The following is a 14,205-nucleotide window of genomic DNA, read 5'->3' as shown; positions in this document are numbered from 1 at the left end:
CTAACACACTGCAGGGAACCTGAACGCAAAGACACGCACCCCTTGTTGCTGGGTAAGGGAGACCCAGCTGTTGCTCCCGCGGGGAGAGGCCTCTAGCCACGTCTGGGCGCAGGTTCACTTGCATCTGCTGTGAGGTAATGTAATCGTTGAGGATTGTCTGTCTTGTATTCTCCATTGCATAAAGCTGGTACTGACTTGGGTAAGCCGGGGTCGGGGAGAGCTGTCTCTGAAACAGGTAAGCAGCGGCAGCTGGTGGAGAGAATCAGAGAACGGCATTTAGTGGAGTCTAGAGGAGATTCATTCACTAACCGTCACCTGCAGGAAGGTGGAGGCCTCCTGCTGCCAAGCTAATACACACGTGCAGCTTTGGGTGGGTGGCACGTTACGAGGAGAAGAGAGATGTGTGGTAGACCCTGATACGTCACCCACGTGAATATATGCATTCTCACGTCAGGTGTAATGGAAAGGGGGGAGGAACTAGACACGGTACAAGGGTGAAGATTTTCACTGGTAGAACAGGAGCTAAGAAACTTCCCAAGCAGCTGCATTTCCAACCTTTGCCATGTAACCTAATGGTAAGAGCTGTGTTTGAAAATAGAATTATTTTTATAGTACTAATCATTCAACACAACCAAACAGAAATACATGTGAACACACTTTGGGACACAGAACGACCTTCCTGGGACTGAGAATGCTTAGTCTACAAGCATTTAAGTAATGCATGTGTTTAGAGCAGAGATTAGCAAACTTCTTCTATAAAAGGCCAGATGGTAAATATCTTCTGTGCATTGTGGACCAAATGGTCTGTTTCACCTACTCAACTCTGCCATTGTAGCTTGAAAGCCGCCAGAGACAAAACAACCACAAACGTGGGTGGGCCGGGTTCTAATAAAACTTCATTTACACAAATACGCAGCAGGACTATTTGGCCCCCTGGCCGTAGTTTGACAGCCTGGGTTAGAGCATGACACAAGTTGCTATGAAGGGGCAGGGAGGTATGATAAAAAGGAGAAGGTAACGTCCCACTTGAAACATTTAAATCCAGCTCCAGCTCAAAAATAACAAGCAAACAAAACTGCTCTAAAATGAGGGGCTATGATAAGCACTACATTGAAGTATACACATTCCATTTTGCCTGAAAATGTGAGTGAACTATTTTAAATCTCTAGAAAAACAGATGACAAGTTTTCTGGAATGTCTGCTTCCCTTTCTTCATCCGGAACCCCCAGCAGGACAAGTCTGTCAGTGGACTCTGTGGGAACTTCTGCCTCAGTTTCTGTGAGACAGCCCCTGAAGAACTATGTGTAGGCTTCTCTGAAACCTAATGTTCTCAAGTGATAAATAATTTGATGCTGTTGATATAGCCTTCAAAAGATAAAATATTTGCCCCAGGTACCTTGCTTCTATAAAATATAACTAACCCTTAGAGATCTTGGCATGCTGGTAATGAAAATCTCCTAAGGACCATGGTAAAACATAGGTATTATTTCTCAACTTCAACTTGAAGGATGTAACAAACAATTTAGGATGGAGAAGAGGTCTGAGCAGAAAATACACATCTGAGTATGGCTCAGCAGGCAAGAAGAGCAGGAACTGAGCAGAGAGGACAGGCTGGAGCTGGCACATGGATGGGTTAGGCCAGCCACTGACACGCTGAGCCACTCCTTTCCCTTTGTAGAGCATGCTGCCTTGGGCAGATTGTCCCCAGAAAACCTACACACTCCTACATCCATCGTCAGAAGGGTGGGTCTGTTCAAAAGTTCCTTCCAGTTGTACCTGCTACTGTAATTACATAACTTAATGAGGTAACCCGGAGGTTGCTGAGAGAAGAAAGAAATGAGTTGTTTCTCTGGAAACTGAGCTGACTGCTTTGGAAAGACTCAATACAAAAGTTGAATCAGGTGTGGATGAGACAATGTGGAAAGACTGAGGAAAAAAATCTGCAAGGATTCTGTATTTAAATTGCTTTGAAGCAGCTTTAAATTCTAGCTTCACTTAAAAAACCAAAACTGCAAGGAAGTGTATCACTTAGATTTCATCAGTAGACCCTGACCTTACATCAGATCACCGATGAGGTAAGTGAAGGTCTACTTCGTAAATTTAAATGTTTAAGGGACGTCCGTCATTCAAAAATAATTCTTTACATTGACCCACTTTTTCAATCAGCTTAACCAAATGCCATTCTGATTTTTAGTCCTGTAATGGGAGCTGGTAATATTGTTTCTTGATTTAGGAACTGGTAATTAATGTGGTGGTGGTGGTGGGGGTTGTGTGTGTGACAGTTCAGTGAGCTGCACACATATATACAACAGTTTGCATATTATACTTTAATAAATAAATAGTTTAAAAAATCAGACAGGTGTATTATTTCCTTGCCATAAACCATCCCTACACCCAGTGCTTACCAGGATCCAGAGCCCTGTGAAATGGCATGGCTGGATCCAAATGTGTGGGAAGATGGCTCCGATAAACCTCTCCTGTGGTGCTGCCCCTATGATGGGGATCAAAAGGGCTGTGGCTTACTACAGGGTCCACCCCAGGTACTGGAGACTTCGCTGGTATACTTTCCCTCTGGGTAGGGGTCAGTGTTGATTTTCTTTCATGATTGGTAGACTTGCTAGAGGAAATCGTAACTGGAAAAAAAAAAAAAAAGGCAACACCACAACTTCTTAAGAAAACTTGGGAAGTCAAGTCATATAGTCGGCCCCTGAACAATGCAGGGGTTAGGGACAGCAACCCTCCACACAGTGAAAAATCCATGTGCAACTTCTGATTCCCCAAAAACTAATAGCCTACTACTGACCGGAAGGCTTACTAGTGACATAGTCGATTAGTGCATATTTTGTATGTTTTATGTATTGTATTCTGGATTCTTACAATAAAGTAAGCTAGAGAAAGGAAAATTGTAAGAGGGGCGCCTGGGTGGCCAGATGGGTCTTACTCTTGATTTCAGCTCGGGTAATGATTGCAGGATTGTGAGATTAAGCCCTGTGTTGGGCTCTGTGCTCAGTAGGGGAATCTGCTTCCCTCTCTCCCTCTTCCTCTGTCCCTTCCCCAGCTCCTGCACTCGCTTTTCTCTAAAGTAAATCTTAAAAAAAAAAAAAAAAAAGGACAAGAAAATTGCAAGAGAAAAATATGTTTACAGTACTGTACTGTATTTATCCCCCCCACCAAAAAAAAAATCCACATTAAGTGGACCTGCATAGTTCAAACCAAAGTTGTTCAACAGTCAATTTATTCATTTCTCACTCAAACAATTACAGACTGTATTTTATATTTTTATCTGCTTCCACCTAACATTTAATATTCCATCTTGAAAAACATGCAAATATGAAGAACTAGCAGAAGCTTTTGAGATTTGGAGATTACCAGCTCTTGGATCCCAGCACCATTTTATCACCTAATGTTAAGATTAAAAATGAAGTTCAGCACTCCTCTTTACAGCCCATTAGAAATGATCTTGTTTTCTGTAGGACTCCCAACATTTCAAATTCTTCTCCATCCCCCGCGTACCAAGTCATAGCTCCCTCCCTCTGTCTGTGCCGCCAAGCCTCCCTGCTGCTCGCCCGCCCGTCACTACGTGATGCCATCTTCTGTTGCCCTGGACTTCTACAAAGCCTTTCTCATGAGCTCATCAACGTCAACCTACCTCAGCCTCTTCTTTTTAAAGGGTGTTATTCAGAAGTTATTAGATCATTCCCCCAATGAATAGCATATCCTGACACTCACTGGCTGTCACCTTCTGCTGTTTTAATAATTGTGGTAAAACACACAGAATATAAAAGTTACCATTTTGAAGGGTATGATTCAGTGGCATTAATACACTCAGGTTTGTGCAGTTACCACCACCACCTAATTATTAATATTTTGAGAATATCATCTTTGCCATGATTGCACAAATCTATCTGACAAAACCAAGAAATCATGCTGGTTTACTACATCCCCTTCTGAGCCCCAACTTGCTCAAACATGGAGTGCCTTTCCCCTCTGCAGGGCAATTCTCCTTCAAAACCATAGCCCAAGGCTCTGCCTTCACCACTCTGCCCCCCAAGGGGGCACTTCCCTTTCTCTTCCCTCCAAGATGGTCCTCTTCTCCCCCGCATGAAATATTGCTCACCTTCCCAGTTACCCCAGCATCCTGCCAGGACCTCACACGTACTGCAATAAACCTGACAGAGTGGCTGGGGATGTTGTGAAGGGTCACAGGTGGTTTCAGGGTTCATCTGGTAAAAATCAATACCTCTCACCTTACAGCATACCTGCCCACAGCAGGGAGCCAGGGGAGGTGGCTGACACCACCACCAGCAGCAATGGCTATAACAATATTTCACATTTACTATGTGCCGGGCATCACTCATACTTTCCTTTCCAGGTCCTTCGAACACATGGCCTCATCTGATCTTTCCAACGGGCAGTGAGGTAAGTCTTAATATGACATTACCATTTTACAGATATGAGGAAACTAAAGCCTTGGGAAGCGAAGTAACTTGTCCAAGGTCATGCAGAAAGAAGTATCTCAATTCGAGTCCAGGAAGTCTTGCTCCGTGGCCTGAACTTTCAACTCCTACACCAGAGCCGCTAACCAAACAGTGGTCAACACGGACTTTCAGAACACCTTGTAGGATTACCTGAATATCCACTCTAAGAATAAACTTACTCTAGAGCATTTCTGGACTCCAGCATACTTTATGCCTGATGAAAGTATTAGGTATTTTACCTACCATTATACCTACTTGCAATTTGGTAGCCTTCCATATAGCTCTCCTATCAAGCACAACCTACAGAACTTGTGGCAACCCAAAGCTAACAATCTGACATTTACTTTTTGCCAGAGGTGGGAAAGGAGAATGCAATCAACATGAGACCAGGACAGAAGAGTAACGTACCATCAGCAGTTCTGTTCATCATAGGCGAGCCTCTGGATATGGTGTTTGGATAACTCACAGGTGTCCGCCGTGCACTACTATCATCATAAATCCCTGGGCTCAGTTGTGCCTTGGGAGCTTCATGAAGTGTTGACCTAAGAACGGAGGGGCCAGAGCTTACCACTGATGTATGCCGGGAACGCACTGGCTCGCCTGCTTTCACATCCTCATATTTTCCCCGTTCTACCGCTTTTATGTTCTCTGGCACAATTTCCAGTGGAGGCATTCCACGGGATAGTTTGTTAGGCCCTGTGATTAAGGATTTGACGTTGTGTTTGATGGCAGATTGACCTGAGTTGCTGTCAAACTTTATTGGTGTACCCTAAAAGAAAAGAAACACTCATTATAGGTAGTCCACGGCATCCAAAGATTTCTTCCATCTCAGGTCAGCCAGGCTCATAGCAATTATAATTTGCTCTGGTAACCTTTACTATCTGTATGGATGTGGATATCTCAATAAAATGCTCACAAATCCAGAGCTGCATACTTTCTCGCAGTGTGCATTCCACAATACAGACACAAGAGAAACAAATAATAAAAAGTGTACATAAAACTTTCACTTTTACTTCTGAAAGATCTGACATCCTAAGAACTACTTATAATTATTAAGTCATGCTCTTAAAAATGCCCCATGACTATTACAGTCTGAAGTGGAATGGCTGACAAAAAGCACCCTGATGTAGTTACCTGGGAGATGGAACCCTCTATTATTGGCCTTGTGCTCTGGACTACTTCTGGAGTTTTTCGGCTTTCCTGAGTTAAAATATCTTGCCGTGGAATCTCATGAATGGAACGCCCCATTTCTTTGATGGTGGTAATGCCATCATATGGTTTCCCTTTGGTAATGGCGCCTTCAAATGCTCGTATGGGAGGACTCTCCCTTTTAATCTGTTTGGGATATTTAAGACCATCTTCAAAGCTGTCTGTTGTTGCTCTTGGTGTGCCTTCAGGAAAGAATTCAAGAAACATACCTATTATAATAATGCCAATGGTTGCATAACAATGCAACTGAACTGTACACTTAAAAATTGTTGAGACAGTAAATTCTGATACATGTATTTTACCACTATTTAAAAAAATCAATACCATGTCAGCTTGCAGTTTCTAATCAATTTCCTGTTTATAACACTAAGTCGTCATTTTTTTCAGGTGGTTCAAGATTTAATACACTGTTCATCACAATCAGAGAATGGTTCTTACATAATGAAGATGCCTCTATATTCAAAGATTAGGTAACTACCATCTTCAAATAAACTAGCTCAGAAACAGAAGAGTTAAAATCAAGACTTAAATATCTAATATTTCAAAAGGGAAAATACTTGAAAAGCATGTTTCATGCACTGCAAATTAATGACAAACTACTTGGCCAACGGGCAGTCGTGAATAAAAGCTAAAACAAGCAAAAAAAGTTTACCCTGCATTATGGAACCAGACAGTACAGTCCTTTCTTTGAGGTCAGAATGAGGGCTCCCCCTGGGTAATGCTCGGCATATCAGCCCTTTCAAAAAAAGAAAGGATTCAAGTATTAAACATAATGTGGATATCAATTCACATATACTTTATACTGACCTTAGAGTATATACTTTTTGATAAAAGCTCTATGGAGAAAGATATCTTAAATTTGTGAACTATTGAGAATATCATGGAAAAAATAAAAGTTGTAAGTACCCAACATGACATCATTTGTTCCTTTTCAACATTCTACTAAAGAGAAAATAGCCACAGAAGACATCTCTTATAAACCAAAAAGGAAAGACACTTTCAAAATTATATCTAAAATCCAATGCTTCTTTGTCAAGGTGAGAGGACACACAGAGGGGTTGAGAATCACCATTTAGCTCTGGAATAGACTTCTGAGAGAGGGAAAACACAGAAGATGGCTGCACTATCTCAAAAACTGGTAAAATACATAAATGAAAACATGCAAATCAAAATGAAAAAGCTGTAAATAACCTCTTCATAAGTTTCGCGTCACATCACAATACACTTGAATCAAGGATTGGAAATAACCACACACAATTACCCTAAAAGTAAAGGGAAGTAAGATTTTTTTTTAATATGGAGAAAATCCAACTCTTAGAAAATTACGCAGGACTTCTAAGACTGAGGAATCCTTATCCTGTTTTTAGTATTTCACCTATATTAACATTAAATTGTTGAGGCAGGTTAAGATTTAAAGAAAGTGAGGCATTAACAAATAAAACCACAGGTTTTTAGTAGTTTTGATATACATTCACTAATGTAGTGAATGTGTATCAAACATGGGGTAAGTTTGTATCATGTGGTCAGCACAAGTTTGGACAGCTATCTAGGATCCCCATACAATAACTACAATCCCTTGATTAACAGAGGATTTAACTCCCACAGTGAAATTCCTCAGTAAACAGTGCAGCAGGATTTCAAATACAGGTCTTTGTTCTATTACATCATTTTAACTACCTCACAATGAAAAACCAAGTTCTCAGAGTGAATTTTACATTTTTCAACTCATTTAATCAACCCTAGCAGGAATAGTCTACAAATTACAGGAGCATTCTACTAGTTATCTATGATATGACCCATAATGTTTAATTTTTACTTTCTTCCACTGTCATGTATTTGATTTATATGTACATATGAATATAAATGTAAACATATCAACTAGTTCATAACAATATTAATTATATGTTACATATTTTACTATAATATATAATGATATATTAAAAAACGTTTCAATTATATATTAACATGAATATAAATTTCAGGTACAAATGACAGAGACTGAATACAACCTAACCCAACCATGCAAATTTGCTGTACAAAATTAAATGTATCTAAATAAAGTTCTGGAAACAATATTTTTACCCTCCAACGGTGCTGACACAGGAGACTCCCTCATTGACAACCCTTGCTTTATATTTCCTTCCACTGATTCGTAGCTTCTTTTCAAACTGATTTCATGAGCTGTTCTTGGACTCCTTGTCCCTTCTCGGGCATTCTTAATATCTGCAGAACATAGAAATAAGAATTGCTCAGACAGGGCCCAAGGCCTATTCTATAGTAAATCAGTTATCTTAGTTTCATAGTCTATCTTATAAAAATAATAATATAAAAACCTATGACCTATGGCCCAGTACTTTGTAGATGATATTTATGAAATTTTCATTAATTCAAATTTATTTGAGTGCCAGGCATAAATAAGATAGGCTTGCAGATAAGGTTAACATATTAAGTCCCTTCCTTCATGAAACTTACCCAATCGTGGCAGATACAAATAAAGTGCGAGACAATTGCTCTAGAGCATAGTCAGTACTATGAAAAGAGAGGCATAGTGTACTAGGAGAATGCTGGAAGGGAAACCTAACACATCAAAGGCTCCGATAAGGCTGCCTATGAGAAGCCATGGGTAAGCTGAGAACTGAAGGATGAGGAGGAGATGCTTATGTCAGAGGTAAGGGAGGAAGAGGTGGTACAGGCCAAGGGAATGTGAGCACAAAGACGTCACAGTGAGGCAGAGTGTGGAACATTCGAAGAACTTAAGCTGGGTGCGTGGTCAGTTTGCACGGAGCTGAAGGAAGAGTGTATGGGCAGGCAGTGCAAGGGTGCAAAGGGAAAAGTGGGACGGGAACAGTCTGGGAGAGAAGCTGGCATCAGATGGTGGTGGGGGGATTGAGCCAAGGTAAGGGGCTTACACTGATCTTAAAGCAATGCAGAGTCAAGCAGGAAGCAATGGGATATTGCTGAAAGGGGTTCTGACTAAAGGTGGGGAGATCAGGGGCAGCTGCTGAGTCACCCCAATGGAAGACGATGGTGGCAGTGGGGAACACCAGAAATGGAAATATTCCAGAGCATTCAGAAAAAAGAACAGAAACAACTTAGTGACTGACTGGATGTGGAAAGGGAACAACAAAGTGATGAGGATGACATCTACATATCTGGCTTAGGCAATGCACATTAATTTTTTCCTCTAGAAGCAAAATGTAAATCAGCATATGCCAGAAATGTTAAAACAAGAAAGGAGGAAGGAAATCAGAAAAAGTTACCATGTGTTCTGCATCAGGCACTCTGTGCTCACATATCTTACATCTTTGTATTCCAAGAGAGATAAAACATGACTAATGACTACTCAGATCATAGAAACAGTTGCTAATGGGAACTCAAATCTAGTCCCTCACTTGGTTTTTTTTTTTTTTAACCATAACTGAGTCATTCTTGTAACATTAATGAGAAAATATAACCTGAGAATACAGCTAAAGAAAATGCTTATATACAGATATTAAAATAATTTAAGAATTTCAATTCAAAACTCTTTCCAGGTTTATCAGATTATTATCTACTGTCTAATTCTTTTTTTTTTTTTAACTGTCTAATTCTTAATGTATGAAATAGGAATGCCTTTAAAATAAAAATGATTCTACTAAAGTTAAAGACTCTCTTCTTAGGCTAACTCAACTAGCCACAGTTGATGTTAGCTACCACTACAGAACCATGTACTATGGGCTCTACACTGTTTATCATTTTTCAGTGCCTCCCTCCACCCAGCAAGTATGTGGGGAAGCAGAGCCTCTGTTTCCAGTCTTACATCACCATACTGGCTTCAGAGTACAGACATCATACTCACTATCGTAGGATAAGATGTGTCCACTTTTGCCTTCATAAATAACATGACCTTTTGATGCAGCTTCCTCTCTGCCTTTCTCAGGACTGCTCTCTTCAATAGGCATTCTAGAAATGGATCCCTTTACCAACGCCTCAGTTGGTATGCCAGCCTGTGACAGAGCTGGGGTACCCTGCCATCAAATCAAACACAAATACTCAGGTTTAGAGGAAACGGGAGATGCTCAGAAAACTTAACTGGGAGTCTGATCCATCCATATCTTTCTAAAGAAGAAAGGACAGAGACATGAGAGGAAACCAGACATTAAGGTTTTATAAGTATAAAGAAATACTGTACCTTTGTCTTAGAACCCTGTCCCACAAAACTTAAAATGCTGACAGGTATAAGAATCAAATTAGCTTTCTTCCCCTCCTTGAAATCAAACCTCTTAACTCTCAAGAAAAAAAAAAAATCTTAAGAGGCCAAAAATCATGTAAGTATAGTAAGTTTTTTTCAAAACATCTAATAAAAATGAGGTGATAAATTAAGTTTTAAATTTAGAATACTGCAACCTTCTCTCACATTGTGATAAGAGGAAAAAACAACCTGAAGTTCCCAAACTGTCTGCTGCGTTCAAGTGGAGGCAGGAAAGGCAAAACTCAGAAGTCTCCATCCTGTGCTATGGATTCAGTTTAGGTCACATCCTCTGCGTCTTCACCATCATTACTTAGTTCTCTTTGGGGTTGCCTAGGGCCACGGTTCTTTCTGACCCCTCTTTGAAGCAGTAAACTCTTCCTTCCAGAGAAATCATTCATGGAAACTCAGGTGTTAGAACACTTAGTAAAAGTGAGCTGCTGGGTTGATATGGGCGTGGTAGGCCCAGACCAGCCCACTCACACATTTGGCATCCCCAAAACTCTAGTGAGGAGGACGATATGAAAACACACGCGTAGAACAGGAAGAATGACAACAAAACATTTACTTGTCCAGCTGTTCAATGAGCTTGGTAGTAAACATCGGGAAATCTACAACACCTGCTTCAGAAGTGCTCAATTCACGTGGACAGACTGGTTTGAAAATAGAGAAAAATCCAGCCTCACTTCATCCAGTTCATTCTGTCTTCCTACCCACAGCCTGGTTACTGGAGTGAGAATGAACAGGAAGAGATAATATGCATATGGCATTTATTTCTCTACTGTCTCTACTATTAATGTGTTTGCTTATTCTGAAAATTAATTTCAGGATGTATACCTTGGTCGGATATAGAAGGAGAGATGTGAAGAGTTCACATGTAACTTTCTAGATCACTACATTGTATACTCTATAAACTGCATCTTGTTAAAATAAAGACTCTGACTCAATAGGTCTGAAGTGGGAACTAAAATTTCTACATGAATTAACAAGCTCCCAAGCAAAGCTGATACTCTAGGACACAGACTACACTTGATCAATGAGGTCCTAGGGTGGGATTCTCAAGTGGGCATACGGCAGAGTCACTAGAGGGCCCTGCTCCCACAGATGAGACTTCCGGAAATCTGAGGTGGGGCCTGATCGTTTACATGCCAAATTCTGCCAGTCTGGGAACCATACTTTAATCATGGGCCTACGGAATGTGAACAAAAGACAAGGAAGAAGAATAAAACCGGACACTTGTAACTGGTTCAATGCACACACAGGATTCTGTTTACAATGATTTCTCAAGACAGAATTTTTTGTTCCCAGATGTACATAATGAAGAGGCTATGGACTGTTACATTTCAAACTGAAATTAACATCTAAAGGAGGAAAAGAAAGACCTTTCTCTTAATCAAAACTGGCAATGCAGTTAGCTTCAAATTGGAAGAAGATACTTGACTTCTGGTACTTCTGTCAACATCACCCATATCTCCCAGCATCGCAGGAGATTCCAGCAAGGTGGCTTACGTGCCAGGATTGCAGACCTTCTTTTTCACAAAGGGCAAAAGAGAGCAGATAATTTATAATGATTTTCTTCTCCATTTCTATTTAAGCTGAAAACCACATGGTAAAAGCTTTGCCAGGAAGACAGTAAAAGCTACATCAATCAGAACTTGTTTCTTCTGCCAATCTGCAAATCACTGACCTTTTCAAATAACCCACAGAACAGATAATACAGCTGGTGGTTAAAATGATCATATTAATGTCTTTCTGCAGAGAGTTTGGGGATCTGGGCTTATTACCACTGAGACCCAGTCCCGTAATCCAGAACAACGAGCAACTCGATCACAGAACTATACTGCTGGAGTTCTTGAGACCTGACTTACCGTTTTCTCATTAGCTACTGTCCAGTATATCAGGAATGCTCAAAACTAACCTGAGTGATAGAGCCCCGGAGGGACGGGATGCCTTCCATGGAAATTTTGCTGGTTGGTGTTCCCCGAGTTATACTTCCTTCTTGGATGGCTCCTGTGGTACCTGAATATAACCAAAATGATTAGCAAATTACACCTTCTAGCACTGCAAAAAAACAAAAATTAGCCCCTACTTGGAAGCGGGGTAAGAGAAGAAAACAGCAATACAAAAAGAATAGCTGTATTTTACTGAAATGCACTTTTAAAATAATACTGCAATTATTGAAAAGGACTGCTGAAATGTGGAACTTCAAGGTTTTAAATTATTTTTATAGAAAGTAAAAACTTAGAATATAAAGGTTCTAACTTAAAAACCAAACATTAAAACATATCAATGACTTACTTTAATACATTTATTGGGAACAAAAGTTTAATATTTCTGCCAAACAGCATATTTTACCTCTGACCACTCCTTCGTGTTGTGCCCTGACCAATAAACCTTCAGGCTGTGAGTTTTGGCTTCGGGGGGAAAATTCTTCCTGCTTGATGTAGGGCACAGTAGCTATGGACCAAAGCAAGAGAAACAGGAAGAGATCAAGTGCTAAAAAACCAACCTTGATGCTGCAAGTGCAGGAACATTCTGAATATTTACTCACTGACCTGATTTGGCAGATTCCTGTTGCCGCGGCAGTCCTAGAGAGATGGAGCCCACTGAGGGCTTAGCTGCTTCTTGAGTGTAGGAAGGCTGATTATGAGAAGTCAGATAAGTGCCAGGTGTTCCCTAAAAATAATTTTAAAAGACTAAAATAGCATTGTCTTATCACAAGGTCAATAATAAATTTAACATTCTCTGTTTATAAAAGTTTACACACTCACTGTCCTAAATTAAGAACAAGTATCTGCAAAGCAAGAAAATCCTTATCATAGATTGCTTACATTAAAAATACTTTTAAAGGGAGCAAGTTATGTCTTCTGAAATCACCACAAGTTTCATGTAACTAATATTTATTGTTAACGAATTACATAAATAAAGCACTTAACAGTACACTCAAAATGTAATAAGCTACTATTAACAATATTTATTCCTCTTAAATTGCTATAGGATAGTGATATTGGTGAAAATAGCAGAATAAGGACTTCTTAAAACTCTCCTCCATAAAGGCAATCAGAAAACCACCAAAAATTGTAGAATCAACTTTTTAATTTCGAAATTAGCCCAAGGCTTGTAGAAATCTGGGCACATTTGTTCAAGAAAACTAGCAAAATCTAGGTAAGAATAGTGAGCTTTATGGCATTTGAACTTGCTCTATTTCCTCTCCCATGTATTTCCCCATCAAGTTCAGCAGTAGCCTTGAAAATCAATAGCCTTCAATCATGGTAAAAACCATCAGTCTAGCAGCCACAGGAGGGGAATGAAGAGGGTTGGAGCTTCCTAAAAGCCTCATTCTCAGATAACTGTCATTATTTGACTTGTCTGGTGGCTCTCTGGGAAACTCATTTGCGAGGCTGTCTTTATTTGATCTGTGGTGGGGAAGAAGATGCATGCTTATCAAAAACAATCAGCATCTGGAGCGCCTGGGTGGCTCAGTGGTTGAGCATCTGCCTTTGGCTCAGGGCATGATCCCGGGGCCCTGTGATCAAGTCCCACATCGGGCTCTCCGCAGGGAGCCTGCTTCTCCCTCTGCTTATGTCTCTGTCTTTCTCTGTGTATCTCTACTGAATAAATAGATATAATCTTAAAAGAACAAAACAAAACAAAGCAAAAACAATCAGCGTCAAATGACTTCACTTCTTCACTATCTGAGGCAGTAGATAACCACGAAGGCAAACAACAGGATAACCAAAAACCTTAAAAGGAAATGTTAAGAAATGAGATGTGCAAAGAGGGTTTGAAAAGTTCCAAAACATGCTAGGAATCTAGAAGGCCATGTGCATGTGCAAGGCTATGCAGATGCCCAAGAAAGACATGAGAAGGCCTTAAGTTCTCAACTCTGGCTGACCTTAAAGCTCTGTGAAAGCAGGAAGTGAAGACTAAGGCAGAGTTGCCAGTTGCCTGGCTGAATGTTGAAGGTGTACCCAGCACACACAGAGAGCCACTCAGGAAAGACTGGGACATTTAGGCATTCCAAGCACTGGAGTCTATCAAGCCTTAGCTGACCAGGAGGTGAAGCAAAGAGACTTCAGTGACCATACACGTCATAAGAATACAGACTTCACAGAGTTAGTTCAGAAAAGTCACAAAGCAAGTATCAACAAAAATAAAAGCAACAATAGCAAACCCTAGGGAGAGAGGAGAATGATTTCCACAGTTGGCACATTACATAAAATGTCATTTTTTAAACAAAAATTACAAGAAACAAGAAAGCATGACCCACACACATAGGGAAAAAAATGC

At 40.3% G+C, this 14,205-nt stretch overlaps 1 protein-coding gene across 47 annotated transcripts in view; it reads right to left on the bottom strand.

Moving 5' to 3' along the window:
• NCOR1 (nuclear receptor corepressor 1) overlaps positions 1 to 14,205 on the bottom strand; it is a 151,702-nt gene that overhangs the window by 21,501 nt on the left and 115,996 nt on the right. For all 47 annotated transcript variants that reach the window (XM_072730425.1, XM_072730437.1, XM_072730429.1 and 44 more), the window contains 10 exons: positions 12,471 to 12,591; positions 12,271 to 12,372; positions 11,834 to 11,934; positions 9,526 to 9,694; positions 7,770 to 7,910; positions 6,340 to 6,423; positions 5,613 to 5,869; positions 4,887 to 5,247; positions 2,406 to 2,633; positions 40 to 249 (listed from right to left, as the gene is read on the bottom strand). In XM_072730425.1, the coding sequence (XP_072586526.1) occupies positions 40 to 249; positions 2,406 to 2,633; positions 4,887 to 5,247; positions 5,613 to 5,869; positions 6,340 to 6,423; positions 7,770 to 7,910; positions 9,526 to 9,694; positions 11,834 to 11,934; positions 12,271 to 12,372; positions 12,471 to 12,591 (1,774 nt within the window). The remainder of the gene's footprint in view (positions 1 to 39; positions 250 to 2,405; positions 2,634 to 4,886; positions 5,248 to 5,612; positions 5,870 to 6,339; positions 6,424 to 7,769; positions 7,911 to 9,525; positions 9,695 to 11,833; positions 11,935 to 12,270; positions 12,373 to 12,470; positions 12,592 to 14,205) is intronic.

Source organism: Vulpes vulpes, chromosome 12, assembly GCF_048418805.1.
Source record: "Vulpes vulpes isolate BD-2025 chromosome 12, VulVul3, whole genome shotgun sequence".
Classification (NCBI taxonomy): Eukaryota; Metazoa; Chordata; class Mammalia; order Carnivora; family Canidae; genus Vulpes; species Vulpes vulpes.
Note: the sequence above shows the minus strand (reverse complement) of the source record. Positions and strands in the feature narration are given on the sequence as shown.